Genomic DNA, 23,659 nt, shown 5'->3' with positions numbered 1-23,659 from the left:
ACTCTGAAATACGTATTTCTAACAGGCATTTTACAATAGCAAACAGGGTAGCTATCTGACTTCAGCGTTAATCTTTTGTAACGTTAATAAATTGATAAGGCATCTCATCAAGGAATCTTAGCAGTTAAAGTACAAAAATAGTCTAGCGACCCACACCGAAAGACGTGTGTTATGTTAGGCTGTAAATTTGGTTGTTTACCAGTAGTGTTCGCGGGGTTCGACATGCCAATCAACCGTCTGTCTGCTAATCACGGGAATGCCCATAATGTTCGGACGCCGGGCATCCTGGTGGTTGGAGCATTCGAAGTTAAGACCAGGTTTAGCGTCTGTTCTTTCAGTTACGTTTGGGTTTCACAAGAGACGGTTAGTATTGTTTTGTGGGTTAGGCCTACTTTTCTTGTATTTAGCGTGGGCCAGGACCAAACAGCTGTTTGGCTTGCTGTGCCTGTGTGGATAATAAACGTCAATTCGGGAACTTCATCTTATGCCTGGACGATTGTTCCTTTCTGACCTAGTCAAGTCATTACAATAGATTTCAAATGGCTAAATGATACTGTTGTTGTTTTAAAAGTGTTCTATATAAATGAAAATGAAATAAACAAAATTGAATCAACTACACCACAGAGGGAACTGCGCTGTTATAGGCTATGGAGTCAAATTAGGGTCAATAATAATTAGTAGGAGCAGAAAAGGATTAGCAGGAGCAGAAAAAGATTATCAGGAGCAGAACAAGATTTTTAGGAGCAGAACAAGATTTGCAGGAGCAGAAAACGATTAGCAGGAGCAGAAATAGTTTGCATCCGTAAAAAAGTGTTGTATTATGCCAATTATTTTTGACAAACACTTTTTTACGGATGCAAATCTTTTTCTGCTCCTGCTAATCTTGTTCTGCTCCTGCTAATTTTGTCCTGCTCCTGCTAATCGTGTTCTGCTCCTGCTAATCGTTGTCTGCTCCTGCAAATCGTTAGCCTGGCTGCCAGCCCAACTTCTCCCCGCCCACAAAAAATTTGGTCGGGAAGTTGGGTCTGGAGTAGCCTGGCTGCCAGCCCAACTTCTCCCCACCCCCAAAAAAATTTGGTCGGGAAGTTGGGTCTGGAGGGTCTCGTATTGGGGACCAACTACAGAAAACCAGAATCTGGGCGAACCAATTAAATTGCCAGGGCGGGCTTTAAACGATGATGGACAGATGATCAACAGTAAGGTAATCACCCACGTCACAAAAGAGCGCTTAAGTTGAATTCGTTTTGAACAAACATGGCTACCGCTGGAGATCTGGGATGTTGTGATTCTGCCATCGAGTCTGTTTTAGAAGACATTGACAGCGCATTCATTTTGAAAGAGGAACAGAGAGACGCAATCAAGGCATTTGTCGATGGAAAATATGTTTTTGCCGTCCTTCCTACGGGATTCTGTAAAAGTTTAATTTATCAGCTGGCCCCGATGGAGTTGTAATCCTAAACGGAGAACTTCGTATATGCATTGCCCTTTATTGTTTCGCTCAAAAAGGTTGACCGTGTGAACAAGTACTCTCCCTACCCTTAAATTAATTTTACAACACCGGCAAAAATCGTTTGTATTCATTCTTCAAGCATACTTCAAGTCTGCTTGTAGTTTAGTTCTGTTGACAACAACTATGCGGTGCTTAACATACGTCACATACTCTGTTGCTTTGATTGGTTGTAGATCTATCCAATTGAGCGAAGAGGCATTTGTTTTCCAGGCTCGTTTGAAACACGCCCTGTAGTCAAAGCCCAACGGAGAGTTCTCAGACTCATATTCTGACTAGAATTATGAGTATGACAACGTCAGGCTACTCGTATTGGGGACCAACTACAGAAAACCAGAATCTGGGCGAACCAATGAAATTGCCAGGGCGGGCTTTATACGATGATGGACAGATGATCAACAGTAACGTAATCACCCACGACACAAAAGAGCGCTTAAGTTGAATTCGTTTTGAACAAACATGGCTACCGCTGGAGATCTGGGATGTTATGATTCTGCCATCGAGTCTGTTTTAGAAGACATTGATAGCGCATTAATTTTGAAAGAGGAACAGAGAGACGCAATCAAGGCATTTGTCGATGGAAAATATGTTTTTGCCATCCTTCCTAGGGATTCGGTAAAAGTTTAATTTATCAGCTGGCCCCGATGGTCGCTAAGAAGATGGGACACAATGAAAACCCAGTGGCCATTGTGGTTTTTCGTTTTCTTTTGTGGAGTTGTAATCCTAAACGGAGAACTTGTTCGTATATGCATTGCCCTTTATTGTTTCGCTCAAAAAGTACTCCCCCTATCCTTAAATTAATTTTACAACACAGGCAAAAATCGTTTGTATTCATTCTTCAAGCATACTTCAAGTCTGCTTGCAGTTTAGTCAGTAAAGATTTTGCTGCCTCTCAGTTTAGTTCTGTTGACAACAACTTTGCGGCGCTTAACATACGTCACATACTCTGTTGCTCTGATTGGTTGTAGATCTATCCAATTGAGCGAAGAGGCATTTGTTTTCCAGGCTCGTTTGAAACATGCCCCGTAGTCAAAGCCCAACGGGGAGTTCTCAGACTCATATTCTGACTAGAATCATGAGTATGACACCGTCAGGCTACCCCCCCCCCCCCCCCCACCCCGACGAGCTTTCACGTCTATTTAGCTTAGTGTACGTCCCCGAAAACTACACGCATTAACCGTGAGACACACGCTTTCAGCCCCTTCACAGAGGCTTGAGAATCCTGTTTATTCTATTTATTATTAAGTTTCATTAGGCCTATTTAGATGGAACCGGTAAGGTTGGCTTGTATCTGCATCATCGTATTTTAATAGTAGGCTAGCCGTTTGTCCCTGTCTTAATGCGATGTTGTGCGAACCAAATCAACGTTTAAAAACGTGAATTGATCTTACTCTGTACTTGAGGCCTTTTGCGGGCATCTGTGGGAGTGGGAGCACTCGATGGTCTCTTCAAAAATCGCTTGATATCCAAGGCTAATTAATCCATTCCGAATAGGTAGACCAATCCACAACGTGTAGCCTGTGTGTAGGCTACATACTTCGTGGATCCTCATTGGGGTCGCAGCCGCAATGCATTGATTGGAGGGTCACAGACCATACAGCGCTGATGAAATGATTCTGACTACAGCGTTTATATGTTAAACAATATGAAATTTAGTCTTTGGTGTTTTAAAATTACACCAAATTTATTTCGGATTATTCCAACGGCAGAATACGAGGGGCAGGGAACATAGATGTACGTAAACGCGCATAGACGCGATTAAGAGGTGGATAAACGCAATATCCGCAATTAGAGGTGGATAAACGCTATTTCCGAATTTGGGGAGGTGTGTAAACGGCGTTTACGTGCGTTTAGCCCCCACTACATCCCTGGTTACAGTGGCATACTAAATAGTATGTAATATGGGTATTGAGAGGCAGGGTTTGTTTTACTACCTTAACTCACTTTATTCAAGGTACATTTGCCTCTTTCACCAGAAGAGGTCAGCACAGAGCAAGTATTTAGACCAGTCTATCAAGACCAATGAAGATGACAAGGAAAGTGAAGGAAATGCATTTAGGGGATAACGTGTGTGTAGGGGATGGAGAGGGGAGTGTGTAACAGATGAGAGGGAGTTAGTGTGTAGGGGATGAGAGGGGATTAGTGTAGGGGATGATAGGGGAGTATGTAGGGATGAGAGGGAAGTGAGTGTGTAGGGTATTAGAGGAAGTGAGTGTGTAGGGAATTAGAGGGAGTGAGTGTGTAAGGGATGAGTGGAAGTGAGTGTTTAAGGGATGAGAGGGAGTGAGTGTGTAGGGCATTAGAGGGAAGTGTGTAGGGGATGAGAGGGAGTGAGTGTTTAAGGGATGAGAGGGAGTGAGTGTGTAGGGGATTAGAGGGAAGTGTGTAGGGGATGAGAGGGAGTGAGTGTTTAAGGGATGAGAGGGAGTGAGTGTGTAGGACATTAGAGGGAAGTGTGTAGGGGATGAGAGGGAGTGAGTGTTTAAGGGATGAGAGGGAGTGAGTGTTTAAGGTATGAGAGGGAGTGAGTGTGTAGGGGATTAGAGGGAAGTGTGTAGGGGATGAGAGGGAGTGAGTGTTTAAGGGATGAGAGGGAGTGAGTGTGTAGGGCATTAGAGGGAAGTGTGTAGGGGATGAGAGGGAGTGAGTGTTTAAGGGATGAGAGGGAGTGAGTGTTTAAGGTATGAGAGGGAGTGAGTGTGTAGGGGATTAGAGGGAAGTGTGTAGGGGATGAGAGGGAGTGAGTGTTTAAGGGATGAGAGGGAGGGAGTGAGTGTTTAAGTGATGAGAGGGAGTGAGTGTTTAAGGGATGAGAGGGAGTGAGTGTGTAGGGCAGGGGTACTCAATTAGAAACTCAAAAGGTCTACTCACCAAATTTCCATTCAGTCGAGGGTCCGGAACGGACCATGGTTTATTTTTCTTGCCCTTACCTCTCCCATTGACTCCCATTCAAAATTGACTTAGGTTTGCCACAGTACCCGTGCCCCTGGGCATCTTTCTCATAGACATATATACATATATATGTCTATGATCTTTCTCCCATAGACCAGAGTTCGGAGGGTACTTTTGTTCAGTGTCTATGCTTTGTGTCATAGTGACGTTTCACGTTAGCTCCACCACTTTTGACAAGGGCAACCATCTCATTGCAGATTAAACACATCGGTTTTGTGCTCCCCACCAGCAACACAAATGCGTTCTTGTCAGTCCATTCTGTCTGAAATTTGCGATTTTTCGGAATCAACTTTTCGCTGGGTTTTGTCACGCCATTATTTTTGCTAAGGAAGAACAGGTACAGTAGGCTAGCTACCATTAGCAAATCGATTAGCCTGCGTTGTTGCAAATGACAAACACAACCTGCGTGACCCACAGAGGTTGTGTCCAAAGTTGAGTGAGTGAGTTGTCATGGTGATTGCTATTACAGCTCCTGATTGGATCTTTGGATTGGACACAGAAGATAGAAACCACATCTAGTAGGAAAACCATAGACATAATAAATAGCGAACAGGCTATAAAAAATGTGCCGGTTAAAATGGAAACGTTCCGTCAAAACGCATCAACTTCATCGGCTAATAATATATCGGCTAAAGGTCCGGGTCCAGATAGGAAGCCGCCTGGGTCCGGACTCGGACTGCGGTCCGCCATTTAGTGACCCCTGGTGTAGGGGATTAGAGGGAAGTGTGTAAGGAATGAGAAGGGAGTGTTTAAGGGATGAGAGGGAGTGAGTGTGTCACAGATCAAGTCACATTGCCTGAAGTGCCAGCCAGGGGAGGTTCTAGACCAGTGGTTCTCAACTGGTCGGTCGCAACCCAAAAGTGGGTCCCGAGCTGGTGGTGTGGAGAGGTTGTGGACGTGTGCTTTGGCTCCATCAAAAAGTTGAACTTGTAATACTAGTTACCAAACTTCCGTGCGCTGTTATTTTGAAAGCTGCATCAACTCACATCGTGCCACTTGCATTCTAGAACACAAATGATTACTGTACAAATAGTTTTCAGAGTATCAGAGTCAACTCAAACTAAACTCTTTTGTGTATTCATCTATCTTGGCATAAATTAAAGTAAGTATGCTAGACAGGCAGCTAGCTGAATTGTTCTTTAGCATTCAAACGTTTGCAAGCTTTGTATCCGGTGAACACGTTTATGTGTGTTGTAAAACGAAATTCCAAACAGTCACCACCAACCAACGTCAACGACATGTGATATTTTCTTTTGTTTGAGGTCTGGCTCAAGATGTCAGAATGTGGTCACAGTCAACCTGGTATATATGGACAAGGAAGGAGAAGAACGCGACGTCGGGACAGGGATGGACCCCCAGGACAAAACCTATCCGGACCAAGTCGCGACAGTGAATATGTCTCAAGAAAACGCAGGGTAGGGCTGTCGTATCTTTTTAAATTATGCATTGCAGTTGGTAACTAAAGGCAACAGTATTATCTGTTAATTACTGAAGGATGGTAGTGAAGAGGTTCCAGGACCACACCTGCAGAAGACCCCCATCATTCTGGCAAAACCTCCTGGAGAAAGGGTATGCCAGTCATTCAGGACAGCCCAGTCACTGTGCTAACACATATGGCTCTCGATCTCTACATTTGGAGTTGTCCATAGTTGCTCTGGATAAGAGCGTCTGCTAAATGACTAAATAGTCAGACTAATATACATTGGTAATAATTAGGCCTGCCTTTTAATCAGATTATTCTCCCCCCCACCTTCAGGCGCATTTGCTAACTATTCAAAACCAACCAAGCTAAACCCTTCCATTGTTTTTAGGAACCTTCAGATTTATAATGATTAATCTTTCTAGATGAACATATGCTGCACAGCTGGGCCCTTCAGCATTTAAAAATGATAATCACACACAGAACAGTGATCCTTTTGAGCCCTGATTGTTGATCACAAACAGTTATGTGTAGCCTATGATTTTACAGCGGTGATTGGCCAGACTAAACTCCTTCCTCCGGAAAAGATGAAACACAGCATCAAGCTGGTAGATGAACTGGTGTGACAGTGCTATGGAGGTGAGTGAGTCATCAGATTAAGTGTCATATCTGCACTGATAAACCGAGGGGTGCTCATGTGCCACTGGATCGGAATTAATCTTGGATCATTGTGAGAATAAGTAGATGTATTCTCTACATTTATTTCATGTTTAGATGAATTTAATATTAACATTTTAGACATAATAAATATGTTTAGGCAGATTTTTCATGTTCAGAGATTTCAAATGTACTGTGTCAGTGTCACGTAAACGCTCATCTCACATAGGGCCTATGTACTGATGTTGTGGAAACTATGTTCTCTGGTCAGTAATGCTTAGAAGCCACTGGGGTGCATCTGATTAAAATGCCGGAGATGATGTACAGATCCAAAGTTGTTTTTTTATTGTACAGTTGAGAGGAATGGTGTTGGTTATATTTGCCTTTATGCTGCCGTGCAAAGGCAAAAGACCGTAACTTCAATTTTGTCGAAAATGATTTTTTTTCATTTTCGGAACAGTTAAGGTCTGCTTTATCATGTGGCCAAATATCTTAATTGAACTCGTCTGTTTTTCAGAGAAAATAAGGTTGTTGTCTTCACTGTAACTTCCAAAAGCCTGCTTTGGCTTTAGAAAGCCAATGCAGACTGCCGTACCATCAGTTACGGTGCTTTGCCTTTGTTTTGCGGCACTCAAAAACGTTCAAATGGAGTTACGGTTTTAATTGAACTAATACGTAACCTAGCAACAACAAGCACATCTCGCATTAGCCTAGCCTACTCGCTGGCATTCAACACCAAACATCCCAAACATGAGTCGTTTGTAAGTATCTTACCCTGGCAGTTAAATCAAAAACACTCTTGTCTTGTGAGTCTTGTGACAGTCCACGTGTATGTTACATTGGCTTATAAAATACAGAGTCTATATCAACTAAGTGAGCGAAGAAACGGAAGTTACTGTATTTTGCCTTGGCATGACCAGTTACGATAGACTATAGTATACTACTGTAACTTCAAAATAGGGGTCAAAAGTGCAGTTTAAGATCAACCATTTTAAAGATTTCTAATTTAGATAATGTGTCATCACTAAAACATCAAACTGCTAGAATTCCAGTGTCCTACCTAAAATACATTTGGCAGGACAACTACTTGAAAGTGCAAACACTTGCAGCATGTGTGTGTGTGTGTGCCTGTGTGTGGTTCTGTAAAGAAACAGAATACAACGGATACTTAGCATAATACAATAATAGGCATCTCAAAATATAATGCTAGTGAATACCTCACATCAATAATAGCCATATTATCTCAAGCAACATTCTTGTAATAACGTTACTGCAGTGACACTACTGTCTATACTGTCTGTTATTCCACGTAGACATTCCAGCCACTAAAACAGCGCAAGTAAACATGTCACTAGCTGGCTAACAATGGCTAACGATTATGTAGCTTTGCTAAAGTAACCACGACTCAGGCATCAGAAAACACATTTATCTACTGCAATACAGTGTCTAACAAACAGACTCATAATGGCATAACTAGACATAACAAGAAGCATCAGAAATAATGTATATATACGCACACAATACAACACTTTTTAGTCTACTCAATAAACTAATGTCCGCACCATACACTAGGCAATCCACTACCCTGCTATTCCCGCCACTGGGTATCGTCAGCGCGAGCATCCCCAGACTGCACTCCGATTGGCTGAACCAGTGGAGCCATAAGGGGTGCATGCACTAACGGCATGACCCAACAGCAGCGAAAGGGCTGTTCACGTGCACAGTCTAAGGGGGCAAAACCATCAGTCCTTCGCAACAGCCGCCCCCAAAGTTGGTCCTCCAAGTTTGCCCACATCAGAAGTGCTAGACGGTTTTAAGTCCATGTCTGGGATGGGGGGAAGGGTGATGAGGCGGGCAACTGGTCTGAGGTAGTGTCTGTCCTTTACCTTGACCACCTCTGACCTGATGCGACCGTCGACTCCAGGGTTCACCTTGGTGATTCGGCCCAAGGCCAGAGTGCTCTGGGTAGGAGAGGATCCATCACCATGACGATGTCATCAGGTTGTAGGGCTGGCGTGTCCCTATTCCACTTTGAGTGGATCTGGAGAGCTGGGAGCTAATGCCTGATAAAATGCATCCAGAATTGGTCTGCAAGGATCTGTGAGTGCTTCCACCGTCTGCGGCTCAGAAGCTCTGACTCTTCGTAAACTGTTTGTGGCAGTGATGGGTCCAGCTGCCCCATCAACAACAGATTTGGGGTCACTGGATCTGGATCAGCCACATCACTGGACACATCCAAGCGGCTTGGAATTTAGCACTCCTTCCACCTCAATCAAAACAGTTTGCAACACCTCTTCTTGTATTGCATGGGGTTGCACAGTGGCATACAGGGCCGTCTTCACAGACCTGATTTATCTCTCCCAAATACCCCCAAAATGAGGTGCATTAGGAGGGTTGAACTTGAAGCTAATCTGGTGCACAGATAGCTCCTCCTTCAGGCCAGGATGCGACGCCTGAAAAGCTTAACAGAGTTCTCTCTCCCCACCCTTGAAATTTATACCCTGATCAGACAACAATTTTGCTGGTTTCCGTCTTCTGGCACTGAATCTGCGAAGGGCCATCAAAAATGAATTAGTGTCCAGGCTTGTCAGGATATCTATGTGCACTGCACGTGTTGTCAGACACTTGAAAAGTATCCCCCATCTTTTTTAATTGCGGCGTCCAATCTTGATTGTGAACGGCCCAAAACAGTCCACTCCTATGGAGGAGAAGGGGGGCTTGAACAAGCGGAGCCGTGCTTGAGGAAGGTCTGCCATTTTGGGCACCAATGGCTTGGCTCTCCACCGCTTGCAGTCCGGGCATGAGTGTTGATGCCGTTTGACAGCCTCAGTCCATGTAAGATCCAAAACCTCCTACGGATCTCTGCAAAGAGGCGCTCAGAGCCTGGATGCCGCAGGTCTTTATCCACATCATGTATGTGAAGTTTTGTGACTTTATGAGCTGAATCTAGGACAACAGGATGGATAGATTCCGCTTCCATGTATTCGCTGCGGCGTCCTCCAACTCTGATCAACCTGGTGGCCTGGTCGTACTCAGGGGCAAGAGTAATCAGCCTGTTAGTGTTTCTCACTGGCCTGCCGGCAGTTAAGTGGGCGTAGTCTTCTGCAAAAGTATCCTGCTGAGCTTGTCGCATGACATCCATCTCTATGTTCCTGTAGTCCTCAGCGGTTGAACCACTTTGGCTGGCAGCCGCCCCATGGCTGGAAAGTTCAATGGCATGCACCATGTCCCTTAAGGAGGAGAACTGTTCTGGATCTGGAAGTGCTGCATGTGCCATTGTTGTGGCATAGCTGCAGAAAGTGGGCTTACGCACTTCAGCCTCTTCCTCCACTTCACCCACAGCTGGATTTGTGGGCCAGAACTCCGGTGGTTGTAATAGGAATGCTTGTCCATCTTTCCATCGGCCATACACAGCGATCTCCAGCAGGGTTTTACCACGCGTTATGTCATCAGCGGGGTTGCTGGCAGAATCCACATAGTGCCAGCTGCTGGCAACTGTAAGTTCCTGGATCTCCGCTACTCTACTGCCAACGGACACTTTATACCTGCAAGACTCGGACTGGATCCAGGTAAGCACGGTTGTGGAGTCTGTCCAGAGCTCAACACTCTGAAGAAGGAGGGTAAGTTCTTTCTGCAGAATCACGGCCAGCTGGGCTCCTGTCAGCTCTGCGCACAGTTCCCGTCTTGGCATGGATTACTGTTTCTTCGGTGCCACTGGAAAATGCAGTGAGGAATGACACCTCAACCTTTCCATGTGGTCCCTCTGTGCGCAGATAGGCAACAGAGCCGTAGGCTCTAAGAAAATATGAACTGTTCTGGGGCACTCCACGCTGTCCAGCTCCATGCTCACGTAGCAGCGTGGGAGGGATATCAGCGGCAGGTGCTCTAACTCCTTCTCCCACTCGGCCCACATCGTTAAGGCATCTTCGGGCAGTGCCGTATCATCCCAGTCCCTGGCCTTGTTCCACAGACACTGAACCAGGACTTTGGCTCGCGTGGTGAAAGGAACAATGAGACCCAGCGGGTCATAGAGACTTGCCAGGACCCGGTAGATATTTTGCATGGTGGGCACAAGAGGATCCTGTAGGCGGAATCTATACCCAAGGGTACCTCAGTGGCAGAACCACCGAAGGCCCAGAGCCAACTCCTGCGGGTCTGTCGCTGTCTCATTTAGCCACAGCTCGCTACTTTCTGATCTCAACTCCTTTGGTAGGTGGCTGATGGTCTCTGGGGTGTCGCTTGCCCACTGACAAAGCTCAAATCCCCCCTCCGCGAGGAGTGATTTCATTTTCTTCACCAGTCGCTTTGCTTCATCTAGGGAGGGCACACTTCGGAGGCAATTGTCCACGTAGAAACATCTCTCCACTGCTACACGGACATCTTCTTCTGGTTGAGTGTGGTCCAGCACGTGCTTCTGCAACGCAAATGTTACACAGCATGGACTGCAAGTGGTCCCGAAGGGGAGAACCTGCCACTCATAAATACCTGGGGGTGCATCCCTCTGAAGGTCTCTCCACAGAAAGCGTAGGAGGGCTTTGTCTTCGGGTAGCAGTCTCACCTGGTGGAACATTCCTTTAATATAACTACTGAGAGCAATGGAATGCTCTCGGAAGCGCAACAGCACACCGAGCAGGCTGGAAGTCATTGTGGGCCCAGGAAGGAGCAAGTCATTCATGTTAACGCCCTTGTAGCTGAAGGAGCAATTTAACACAATGTGGTTCTTCCCATTATGGCTTACCACATGGTGAGGGATGTACCAGGACTCACCATCTGCCTTCGGTTCTTCTTCTTTGACCCTCACAATGTACCCTGCTTGTTCCAGCTTCTGGATTTCAGCACAGTAGGCTGCTGCCTGCTTCGGATCTTTGGCCAAGCGTCTCTCGGCGTTGCGGAGCAGTGCAAGGACAGCCTCCTTTGGTGCTTGAAGCTTCGGCATGTTCTTAACTCTCAGCAATGGGGTGGCATATCGCTGAATCCCGTATACCTCCATATGCACCGTTCTCTCCTCTAGTAGGTCAATGGGCTCCTTGTCCTGCCGGGAGCGGGACACCAACTTCTCGCTTCTGTAAGGCAGGACATCCAGCTGCCAGAGCTTCTCGACATGCTGGAGAAACTCTGCGGATGGTGAGAACGTGGACACATGCAAACACTGTTGTAGCTGGAGCTGCTGTTGCACAAGCTTGGTTGGCCCCTGCAAAGTCCAGCCTAGCCGGGTCCTCACTGCAGCGGGTCCACCAGGGGGGCCCAGACGCACTGGCTCAATCGGGGTAATCAGATGTGGGTAGTCTGAACCGATCAGAAGAACAGGGTGGACCTGACTTAACGCTTGTAGTGGCAGGCCCTTTAAGTGGTTGTATTTCCTCTGCAGCATCTTCAGTGGGTAAGAGTGTTCTGCCAGGCCCAGTTCATCTGCGGTGAATGCTTCACTGATCTTGAAGATCCTGTTCGGCTGGCAGGCATGAGAGACAGAGAACGACACATTTGACCCATGGATGACTCTCATCTCCTGGCGCACAGTTCTCAGAGCGAGGTCTTCTGGTTCTCCCTGCAGTTTCAGGGTCTGTGCAGCAGTAGCAAGCAGGATCGTGCGCTCAGAGCCATCATCCAAGATGGCGTATGTCTCCATGCAATGCCTACCATTGCGCAGGATCACCTTGCTCACCTTCAACATCACTGGACTGCAACCCGACCGTCGGTCCAGGTAGTACACCTCATTTGCCTTACTGACCGGGCTTGAACTGTTCTCGGGGGCTGGCTTGGCATTAGCATCATGGAGGGCTTCCAGATGCTTCCCTTTACATTTCTTACCTGTGGTCTTGAGTCGACACTGTGCGGCCTGGTGGGCGCGTCCATAACGCCAACACTTCCTGTTTGGTTTCACCCACGCAGTCTTCTGCTCAGTGCTCAGCTGACTGAAGTTGGAGCACTGATTGAAGTAGTGCTGATCATTGGAGCAGTGTGGGCAATATGCTTGTCTATCACCTGGATTACCGATGGCTGTGTCGGGGGTGTCTCGCTGACAGCAGTACTCCCAGGCTGATCTGCTCCATGGAGAATGCTGGTAGGAAGGTTAGATTTCAAATCCCTGCGTCTCTCCTTCTTTGTGTCTCCATCTGCTTTGCCACTCCCACTGAGAGTCTCAAACACAGTCTCCTGCATCTTCAGCTCGTACTCCAGCCACTTAGCAAAGTGCAGCAGAGTTGGGATGCGTTGAGGGTACAGGTACCTCTTAAATTCCGCTCTCATGTCCTGTGGGAGCTTCAGCAGCAATCTGATCACATGTGACCCACCCTGCCACTGCCACTATCACCAAGCTGGTCGAGCATACCCATCAGCGCCCGCACTTGCAGCGCAAACTTCTTAAAGGCACCAGTGTCATTGGTGCGGATGTTTGGGGCTTCCATCAGTTCTGCGATGCGTCACAGAGCCAACTGATGTGGTTGCCCATAGTGTTCAGTGAGGGTCGCCATTGTATCCGTGTATGGCTGCCTTGAGTCGGTGTAGGAGTCGGCAATCAAGAGAGCCTCTTCAAACTTCAAATGGTCCACTAATATTTGATATTTAAAGCGCTCTGTTGCATATGCAGGCAAAACGTTTTCCAGCGCTATCTTTAGCTGGGCGAACTCTCTTGGGTCGGCTTTCGTGAAGCAGGGAATATTGGGCTGAGGTCTACGATACACCCGCTTTTGCTGATAACCTCTGGAGTTCTGTTGGGCCGCTGGCTCTCTGCGTATGGCAGGGATGCTGAAGACAGACTTACTTTCAGAACCTTCATATAGCTCACAGTACTCGGCTGTGGACACTCCATGGCCCTGTGGTGTTTTTTCCATCCTCTTCATGTGCTCTGTGAGCTCCTCCAACATGTTACTGTGTGCCACTGCAGCATGTGCTGGCCTCTGCACTACATCCTCTGGTGGAGGTGGCGGTGGTAGGAAATAAACCTGCTCTTCCTTTGGCTGGCCATACTGAGAACTGGAACGCTGCGGCAGTGGGGGTGGAGGTAGTGGCCAATCATCCTCCTACTCCTTTGGCATGCGATACTGCATACTTGGGTGCTGCAGCGGTGGTGGTGGAAGCAGCAAGGGGCTTCTGTCCATGGTAGGTGGTCTTGGTGGGGCAGAATGGTGCAACACTGGTCCTGAAGCACTGGTGCTGAGCTGTCTCTGCATCTGTATGACTGTGAGGTGCAGTCTCTGGTTGTCCTCCTGGAGCAGCTTGATAGCCTCCAAAATGACTGATGTGACCTCTGGTGCTGGTGCACTAGTGGGAGCAGGAGTACTTTGATACTGTGGTCTGAACGGCACAGGCTGGCTTGGGTTCCTTAATGCGTCACTGGCATCTTCAGCCCACTGCTGTATAGGCCATTGTAGGGCAAGCGGGACCATCCCGGCTGACCTCTCCGCACCGTAATCCCTCTCCTGGGTTCCCACTGGGTAAGGCACTGATTGAGCAGATGGAGGATACTGATTGTGGTTGGGGTGTGAGACAGCATAGTCTGCGAACCAGGCAGGTGGCCTTCTCTCACGGCTGGGCCGGGCATCGGCGGCGTGGCTTGACTGATCGGCGTACATCATTGGGTTATCCCAACAACAACTTCTCTTCCCGGGCTTCGGCACCAATTTGTTGTGGAGACTATGTTCTCTGGTCAGTAATGCTTAGAAGTCACTGGGGTGCATCTGATTAAAATGCCGGAGATGATGTACAGATCCAAAGTAGTTTTTTTATTGTACAGTTGAGAGGAATGGTGTTGGTTAGATTTGCCTTTATGGCTGTGTGTGTGTGTGTGTGTGTGCCTATGTGTGGTTCTGTAAAGAAACAGAATACAACGGATACTTAATATTGCATAATACAATAATAGGCATCTCAAAATATAATGCTAGTGAATACATCACATCAATTATAGCCATATTATCTCAAGCAACATTCTTGTAATAACGTTACTGCAGTGACACTACTGTCTATACTGTCTGTTATCCCACGTAGACATTCCAGCCTCTAAAACAGCAAGTAAACATGTCACTCACTAGCTGGCTAACAACGATTATGTAGCATTGCTAAAATAACCACGACTCCGGAATCAGAAAACACATTTAACTACTGCAATACCGTGTCTAACAAACACAGACTCATAATGGCATAACTAGACATAACAAGAAGCATCAAAAATACTTACATGTATATGAACGCAAACAATACAACACTTTTTACTCTACTCAATAAACTAATGTCCGCACCATACACTAGGCAGTCCACTACCAGTGTTGCCAGATTAGATTGACAGTTTTCCGCCCAATAACAATTTAAAACCCGCCCACTTCTATAAAAAACCGCCAAAATCCTTACTTTTCCAGAAAGCCGTGTAAAACCATGACATGTTCAATAGAAAATACGCCACAAACATTCAAAGCTTTAATCTGCAAAAACGGAGATTAAATGTACAGATCACTAAGAGCAGAATGAGAAAAAACATTACACCTGAAGTTTTTAGCTCAACACAATAAAGTAATGACATTCTGCCATGACATGTAAAGCTAGATTAAGCCACAATCAAACTCCAAAATCCAACCTATTTAAAATGTATATAGCTCTCTATTTTTTTTTTCAACAAGCACAGAAACACTACTAGGCCTCCTGTATTTGTTCCGATTGTTCTCTCCCCTTCGCGATTGTTCCTCTCTATCCCTTATACACAAACACAAAAATGAATTGCTAGAATTTACAGTATTGTTGATATCACAGTATCCATGGATTCCAAAGCCCCACTCCAAATGATTGTCCCTACAGTCACTGAACTCCCCCCACTTCGGCATATTTTTACTTTTCGAAAACCAATGCAAACCCAAGTTAGCTACGATCTGCTTTAAGCAACTTCATGCTAGGTAGGCCTACCCTACAGATCAGCCTCTGTCCCTTGCCCTTCCTGTATTCAGTTCCTAATAGTGATTGAACAATAACACATGCCAATCAAATAGTTTGTTTGAATGTTTTCAGTCTTTAAAAAAAGCGCCCAATTGTAACGAAACCCGCCCAAATTAGATCAACCCGCCCAAGGCTATTTTGCCCCGCCCAGCATTATCAAAAGCAGCCCAATTGGGCGGGAACCCGCCCAATGTGGCAACACTGTCCACTACCCCGCTATTCCCGCCACGGGGTATCGTCAGCGCGAGCATCCCCAGACTGCACTCCGATTGGCTGTACCAGTGGAGCCATAAGGGGTGCATGCACTAACGGCATGACCCAACAGCAGCGAAAGGGCTGTTCACGTGCACAGTCTAAGGGGGTAGTGATGGGAAGTTCGGTTCTTTTTACTGATTCGGTTCTTTGAATCTCGTTCAGTAAAATGAACGAATCTTTTTTCGAGTCATTTGTTCATTTCAGGGGGGGGGGGGGGGGGGGGGGGGGGGGGGGGGGGGGGGGGGGGGTTGGGGGCTATACGTCCACTGCAAAGGACGTATAGCCCCTATACGTCCACTGTAGGTTAGTGCATGACATGTGCACCAGCAAATACTATTTCAAAATAAATTCCTGCATTAAAATGTATCATGAGTTTGTATGATTTGGTCATGTATTATCACACTAGCATTTAATTATCACGTCAAACAATTACACTGCACTAAACTGTAAGTGTAAATGTAAAGTGAAAATAACAAAACCAGTCAGTATGATGACTTGAGCGAATATCATTCATTCACGTCTTACTAAAACAGCGGCCACGCGAAAGGGAATAAGGAACCTGTTTCCTCTACTAAAAAATACAATGCGGGTCACGTGAAAAAAGGATCCAAAGACTCGTAGAAAGACCGAGTCGGGGAAGGAACTAATCATTCGTTTCCTCTGGCTACAGAGCCTATGCAGGTCACGTGAAAAATGATCCAAAGACTCGTAGAAAGACCGAGTCGGGAAAGGAACGAATCGTTCGTTTCCTCTTGCTACAGCCTATACAGGTCACGTGAAAAATGATCCAAAGACTCGTAGAAAGACCGAGTCGGGAAAGGAACGAATCGTTCGTTTCCTCTAGCTACAGAGCCTATGCAGGTCACGTGAAAAATGATCCAAAGACTCGTAGAAAGACCGAGTCGGGAAATGAACGAATCACTCGTTGAGAGGACTCGTTACTCCCGAGTCCTTATAAGGATTCGTTCAAAATGAACGAATCGTTCACGAACGACACATCACTATAAGGGGGCAAACCCATCAGTCCTTCGCAACAACTGATGTCTCCTATCAGTTGATTGTGCCCTGTGTTTTATGCCCTATCTTCCTATAGGCTATATCCATTTCACAGATATTATTATCATTTCCCTTTGTATTTAGTTTGTAACCTGCATTAAACCACTCCCAGAAAATACCCTTAAATGCTTCAACTCAACCCGCCCTGCATCAGTCGGACTTTCATAGAGTAACCAATTCACAATGCATTTGGTCGTACTTTTCGTTGGATGTGCGCTCTTTTCCACAGGTAAGTCTCAAATACACTAGCCTTTCCTAGACTGGTTGCATAGTTTCAGCTAAAATATATTGGGCTACCTATGGCTGAAGATGTATATCCTAAGGTTTGGTTATGTGATTTCCAAATAAAAGTAGCTAATCCAACTAGAATCTTTAATGCAAGCCGTTTTGTATTCTCACTACAACAGGTCTATTGTCGATTTATTTGCAGTTTTAATAACCGAAATAACCTGTTATGATACACCCATATTTTAGCCTTCACACTCAACTGTTACGAGTGCGTACCCGGGGCATCAGGATCATGCGTGGACACCCAAAAAACATGTCCCAGTTCCACTCAATGTGCAGCAATGAGGGTCACATCTTACGCAGGTCAGATATTTGAATGAGAAACTCATTTAATTGTATTAAGATGTAGCCTATATTGGCTTTATCACGATACGGGTTATTAGCCAAATTGTTTTCATTACAGACATAAAGAAATCCTGTTTTGAATGACTGTAATTGTTTTCCATAACTATCAAGAAGGGTCAAAAATCGTAGATATGACCGCGAAGAGCTGTGCTGTGCCTGATGAGTGCCTGAGAGGGTCAATTAACTTCGGAATCTCAAGGACATTGCTAAATAGCAAGTGCTGCACCACAGAGCTCTGCAACTCTCAAACTGTCCCAGGTTAGTCTTTACGTGTAAACCAATATTATTGTTATTACGTTAAATCTATATGATGTTTTTTTTTTTTTTTTTTAAATTACATTATTTATTATAAATGCTCCTTATAGGCCCATTTGTATTAAATATTTTATGATTATCGTGTTAACCAGTATTATTATGATTGTTATATTGCATCACCTAAATGATACTGTCTTCATCTTAATGGGAATCTGACATTCAACGAATTCAAGTCAAGGAGAAAAAGATTGTCATGTAAACGTGCAATACGAGAACTTTCCACCGGTTATACAATGTCTTTAGCCATAGGCGCCAATATACTTATGTATTATATATATATATGGTTTTATTATCGAGTTAATAGGCGTGTGTGTTCGTGTCGGCCGCTGTCCATTTCCTAAGGTTCTGAAATGCAAATGTTCACTACGGGCGTGCACCCGTGAGCACCAACGGAGAAAAACATAAATCGGCGCCTATGTCTATAGCCTATGGTAACTTCAGTGCTTCTTTTTTTTCTGCTCCACAGAATCCAGCAGTGGTACCCCAAATGGGAAACAGTGCTTCACATGCAACGGCCAGGATTGCCTCAACACTCTAAACTGCCTGGGGGACGAGAATAGCTGTATCTCCACTATAAGTAATGTTTCACATGATTGGTTCTCTATTATTCCCACAAATTTCTAATTCCACTCATGACAGTGCTTGTTGTTCTATATATCAAATTATGTTCAGAAAATTTCTCTGTCTGTGCACAGCACAGGTGTGACGGTAAACTGAGGGAATAACAGTGCTTCTTCTTGTGCTTGTAGCTGACGTCTCAGGCCAGAAGGTTTCCTTGAAGGGATGTGCCAGCAAGAGTATGTGTGCAGGGTCAATGTCCGCTGAACTGCCAGGCATGAGCTTCAAGCTGGACTGCTGTGACGGCAACCTGTGCAACAACGCACGGAGCCTCGCCGTGAGTCTGCTGCTCCTGGTGGCCCCCCTGCTCTCTGTCACCCTCTTCCACTGAGAAGCACAGTCCAATGATGAATCACCTCATCTAACCATCTTTCTCTGCAGATTTCTTCTGTGCTCTGTGCTCACAATCTGCTCATCCTCTGCCCTGTAACACCCCTCCCCATCATGATCGCATCCCTTTGCCATCTTTGTTTTGTGCCTTTCACATAATCTGGTGTCTAGGGGATATTTCTTTGTGTGTTTTACAGAACTCGATCTGTTCATCGTGTCTTGAGATCCACACCCATCTTTGGAATGCACAACACACCCCAACCTCCCCCCTTCCCCAATAACCGGACTATCCACAAAAAGTGTTCTATACTGAAGCAATCTGAACACGCTATCCACTGTACCTAAATCTCCGTTTTGTAACTATTTAGAGTAGTTCAACGATGACAACAGAATGTTTTGTTCGATCTTACATTTTAACATAGAACCACGTATTCCCAGGGCTTGAAATAACATGTTTTCCCCTGTTCTTTTAATTAAACATATTTTTTCCAACCCTGGTCCATTTATCTGCTACCAGAACAAACAACAGTTCCATGTTCAGAATCAGATTGAACAATACTACCGTATAGTCTCATGTTCCCATTGCATGTTTTGAAAATCTACAATTGGCATCTATTTTACCTTAACATGAGCCCTCTGTCAACAAACATGCCTTTTATAAACAAAAAGAAGTTATACTTTGTAAATGAGCAAACAGGGCTTTAGGGTTTTCCAAAAGGCAGAGTAGAGGTCACAAGCAATAGGTCATAGACAGGCAAAGTCAGGATAATCCACAAGAAGATTCAGAGAATACAGGCGAGAGATCTAAGCATGTAAAGTGGTAATATGATTAACAGTGTAAATTATTGGTTAGAACTAAGATAGGATAAGACTTTGCAAGTGCAGGGAAATGAAGGGTAGCATTTGAATTAACTTTATGTTAAGAGTTAAAATGTGGAACATCTGGGTTCACAGGTAAAATTATTCAAACTTAATTGGTGCCCAGGCTTGGCTTAGTATCAGTAGATTTTTGAAACGTGTAATCATTTTGGGTTCATATGCTTGTGTGGTGCTCTACGTCAGTGCTGGATAGAGAAAAACTGGTTTGAAAGCGATCTTCTGACACCGTGGCACTGATAACACAATGACATACTTTCTGTGCAATTGACACTCAGGCCAGCAGTGTTTCTGTGGTCCTCTGAAGGAAACAACATGATGCCAATGACAACAAACCAGGAGTTATAGTGTAGGAACTTGACAGGATTGTCAGGACAAAAGTCCTGACAAATTGTGCAAAAGGCAGAGACCCCGACAAAGCTATTGGATGGCCAATTCAGTAACATAGTAAACTATAAATACAATTCAGAAGAGGCATAAAACCCTATATAATTTTTAGTACTACCAACATTGTAAGCGTTAACACCAGTCCTTAGTTAATATATCTGATCAACTCTGGCAGTTGTATCTGTAGACTTGTCTATTTAGGCTGTAGAAGTATAGGCTCTATAGTATGTACTGTAAAAACAGTATATCTTTTATTAGCTGTCTTTGTGTATGCCTGCCAGTCAGTTGTAACCATAACCTAAATCTATTTAGTCAAAACTAGCTCAACCTAGAAGCCTCTTTCTCTTATGTCATCAGACTCAGAATCATAAGTAAGTTTGCACAAACAAGGAATTTACTACAGCAGAAAGGTGCATATGGTAAACATATAAGAGTTAAAAATGCAAAACATTTACAACAAATTCTAACCAATAATATGCAATGTAATTTGTTTTATATAAAGAAGAGTGCAATGTGATTGGTGCATTGTGCAATGTGCCATAAAGTGACTTATGGACTTTATGACAGTGTTAGTGACAGTTGGGAGTTCTGGTCCTAGTTGATGAGACCAGTTGCAGATGGAAAGATACTGTTCTTATGGCTGAGGTTTTGGTCCTGATTGACCACAGTCTCCTGCTGGAGGGGAGTTGCTGGGGTGGGAGGTGTCCGACCTATCTTTCCACCCACCTATCTTTCTTGTCATACAGTGCATCCGGACAGTATTCACAGTGCTTCACTTTTTCCACACTTTACAGCCGTATTCCATAATTGATTGATTAATTTGTTTCCTCAAAAAAATGAAAGAATCACATATACACAAGCATTCACAGCCTTTGCCGTGACACTCAAAAGTGAGCTCAGGCGCATCCTGTTTCCACTGATCATCCTTGAGGTGTTTCTAAAACTTGAGTCCACCTGTGGTAAATGCAGTTGTTTGAACATGGTTTGGAATGGCACACACCTGTCTATTTAAGGTCCCACAGTTGACAGTGCATGTCAGAACACAAACCAAGCTATGAAGTCCATGGAATTGTCTGTAGACCGATTGTGCCCGCTAAGCTTGTTCCCAAGCTCAGGACCCTGGGTCTTAACTCCTCCCTGTGCAACTGGATCCTGGACTTCCTGAAGAGTAGACCCCAGGTGGTGAGAATGGGCAACCTCACCTCCTCTGCACTGACCCTGTGCATCAGAGCCCCTCAGGGCTGCATACTCAGTCCCCTGCTGTACTCCCTGTTCACGCGTGATTGCATGGCCACTCACAACTCCAACATCATCTTTAAGTTTGCGGATGACACCACCATCCTGGGTCTCATCTCCAACAATGATGACACTAAATACAGAGAGGAGGTAAGGGACCTGGCTACATGGTGCCAGGACAACAACCCCTCCCTTAACGTCTGCAAAACTAAGGAGATGATTATGGACTTCAGGAAGCGGCAGAGGAGGGATCATGCCCCATACACATCGATGGAGCTGAAGTAGAGAGAGTCTCCGACTTCAAGTTCCTTAATGTGTTCATCAAAGATAGCCTCACGTGGTCCAGGCAAGCAAACTCAGCGATGGAAACTGCCCAAAAGCGCCTATACTTCCTGAGGAGACTCAAGAAGTTTGGCATGTCTATAAAAACTCTTGCCAACTTTTACAGGTGCACTATTGAGAGCATCCTGTCAGGCTGCATTACTGCCTGGTACGGCAGCTGCTCCGCTGCTGAACTCAAGGCCCTCCAGAGGGTGGTGAAATCAGCGGAGGGCATCATCGGCTGCCATCTCCGTTCCAGGCATCTACGGGACACGATGCCTCAGGAAAGCACGGAACATCATAAAGGACTCCAGCCACCCAGGCTATGGTCTGTTCACATTGCTGCCATCTGGTAGACGTTACCAGAGCATCAGGACACTCACTTCCAGACTCAAAAACAGTTTTTACCCCCAGACCATAAGGCTCCTCAACCAGCAACACTGATTTACTGATCACATGAACAGTCATATGCTCTGGTCACTTTCTATAATCACTAGCACATTTTTTTTATATATCCATTTATTGGCACTACAACACTTAAAGTTACAATATTTAAGATTTGCATGCTGTCCATATTCCCATTTCCATTATGTATATTTTTTAACTAATATTTTCTGTCATTTTTGCTTTTTATAATTCTTAATAATGACGTAAATGTTGCGTGCCATGTCACAAGAATTTCATTGTTCTTAATGACGTATGTTATTCTGTGCACATGACAATAAAGAGACTTGACCTCCAAGACAGGATTGTGTTGAGGCACAGATCTGGGGAAGGTACAGAAAAAAATTCTGCAGCATCGTGCTCATCCCAATTAGCACAGTGGCCTCCATCCTCCATAAATGGAAGAAGTTTGGAACCACCAGGACTCTTCCTAGAGTTGACCGCCTGGCCAAACTGAGTAATCAGGGGAGAAGAGCCTTTGTCAGGGAGGTGACCAAGAGACCAGAGATGGTAACTCTGACAGAGCTCCAGTGTTGCTCTGTGAAGAGAGGAGAACCTTCTAGAAGGACAACCATCTGTGCAGCACTTCACCAATCAGGCTTGTATGATAGAGTGGCCAGACGGAAGCCACTCCTCAGTAAATAGCACATGACGGCTCGCCTAGAGTTTGGCGAAAGGCATCGGAAGGACTCTCAGACCATGACAAACTAATTTTCTGGTCTGATGAAACAACGATTGAACTCTTTTATACTAGCTTAAGACCAGCTCAGCTATGTGTAAGGATGAGATTTCTCATCAGGTAGGCCGGACAGAGGCACGACAATTTAAAGAAAGGGTTGACTAGGTTTTATTAGCAACAACATCAGATCATGCCACCAATTCACAACAGAGTGGCTAGCATGAGTGAGAAACATGTCTCTCAGATAGCAATTATATACATTAGCTGGACAGTTCAGATATAGTAACCACCAAAACATGCCCTTAAACAGTACACATTCCACGAATGATGCACAGGGGAACGGTCCACAGGTGATGCGGTCATAACTAAGTTTGGAGACTTATCCACTTCCTGGCTCTCAAGAGGTTACACAAAGTGCATTCCTAGATCTATACGTGGCCTTCTAGGGACACACGGAGCGACCTCTTCCTCGCTGAGACACAAGCTTTGTGTATGCAGAAAATCTACATATCACTATGGTCTGAGAGTGAATGCAATTAGAGGGCATGCTGTGTCTACATACATTTTTTCTTGTTGTTTGTTTATGATTTGGATATAAACTTGTACTTACAACAGTAAATTCCAAACAAGTAGGTCTACTTTGATTGGACAAGAGGCATTCCATGAGTGCTAATATTTGACGGTCTCAGAGAGCATGAGTCTGCTACTGGGCCTTATGAAAAGGCTCTTCTCTTGATTTGCAATGTAGCTAGGGAAGGGGCGGGGGGGGGGGGGCAGTTACATTGGGGCCAGAGGTTCTGTTAGAGGGGCCAGTTACATTAAACATTATTGTTGTCATATAGTTTTCTTCACTGCAGTGCAGGCATTAACAGGCAAAAGCAGTGGCACCCCTTGAAATGTTTCATAGGAGTGGCCAGATGGGGCCACTGACCATCTTGGGGTGGCACCCAAATCAAAAGCCATAACTGAATTTTAGGGATTGTATTATGCTGTTATAGACTGGTATAGATTAGTTAAAAATAGCAGCGGGCCAGAGAAGGGTGATAAGATCTGA

At 45.1% G+C, this 23,659-nt stretch overlaps 1 protein-coding gene across 2 annotated transcripts; it reads left to right on the top strand.

The window, feature by feature from the left end:
- The first annotated feature begins 16,748 nt into the window (after positions 1-16,748).
- LOC124479710 (urokinase plasminogen activator surface receptor-like) lies at positions 16,749-19,148 on the top strand. 2 transcript variants are annotated; one of them, XM_047038579.1, is made up of 6 exons: positions 16,749-16,995; positions 17,241-17,357; positions 17,511-17,657; positions 18,181-18,291; positions 18,464-18,609; positions 18,860-19,148. In XM_047038579.1, exons 1-6 carry the CDS (start codon positions 16,950-16,952, stop codon positions 18,941-18,943), a joined length of 651 nt encoding a protein of 216 aa, XP_046894535.1. In that variant the 5' UTR covers positions 16,749-16,949; the 3' UTR covers positions 18,944-19,148. The 2 variants fall into 2 exon arrangements, with proteins under 2 accessions (XP_046894535.1, XP_046894543.1); XM_047038587.1 differs by having other exon boundaries at positions 16,751-16,995; positions 18,464-19,148.
- Positions 19,149-23,659: the final 4,511 nt, after the last annotated feature.

The sequence above is a fragment of the Hypomesus transpacificus genome, chromosome 2 (assembly GCF_021917145.1).
Source record: "Hypomesus transpacificus isolate Combined female chromosome 2, fHypTra1, whole genome shotgun sequence".
In the NCBI taxonomy this organism is placed as follows: domain Eukaryota; kingdom Metazoa; phylum Chordata; class Actinopteri; order Osmeriformes; family Osmeridae; genus Hypomesus; species Hypomesus transpacificus.
The sequence above is the reverse complement of the archived record's forward strand: the minus strand, read 5'-3'. Positions and strand labels throughout refer to the sequence as shown.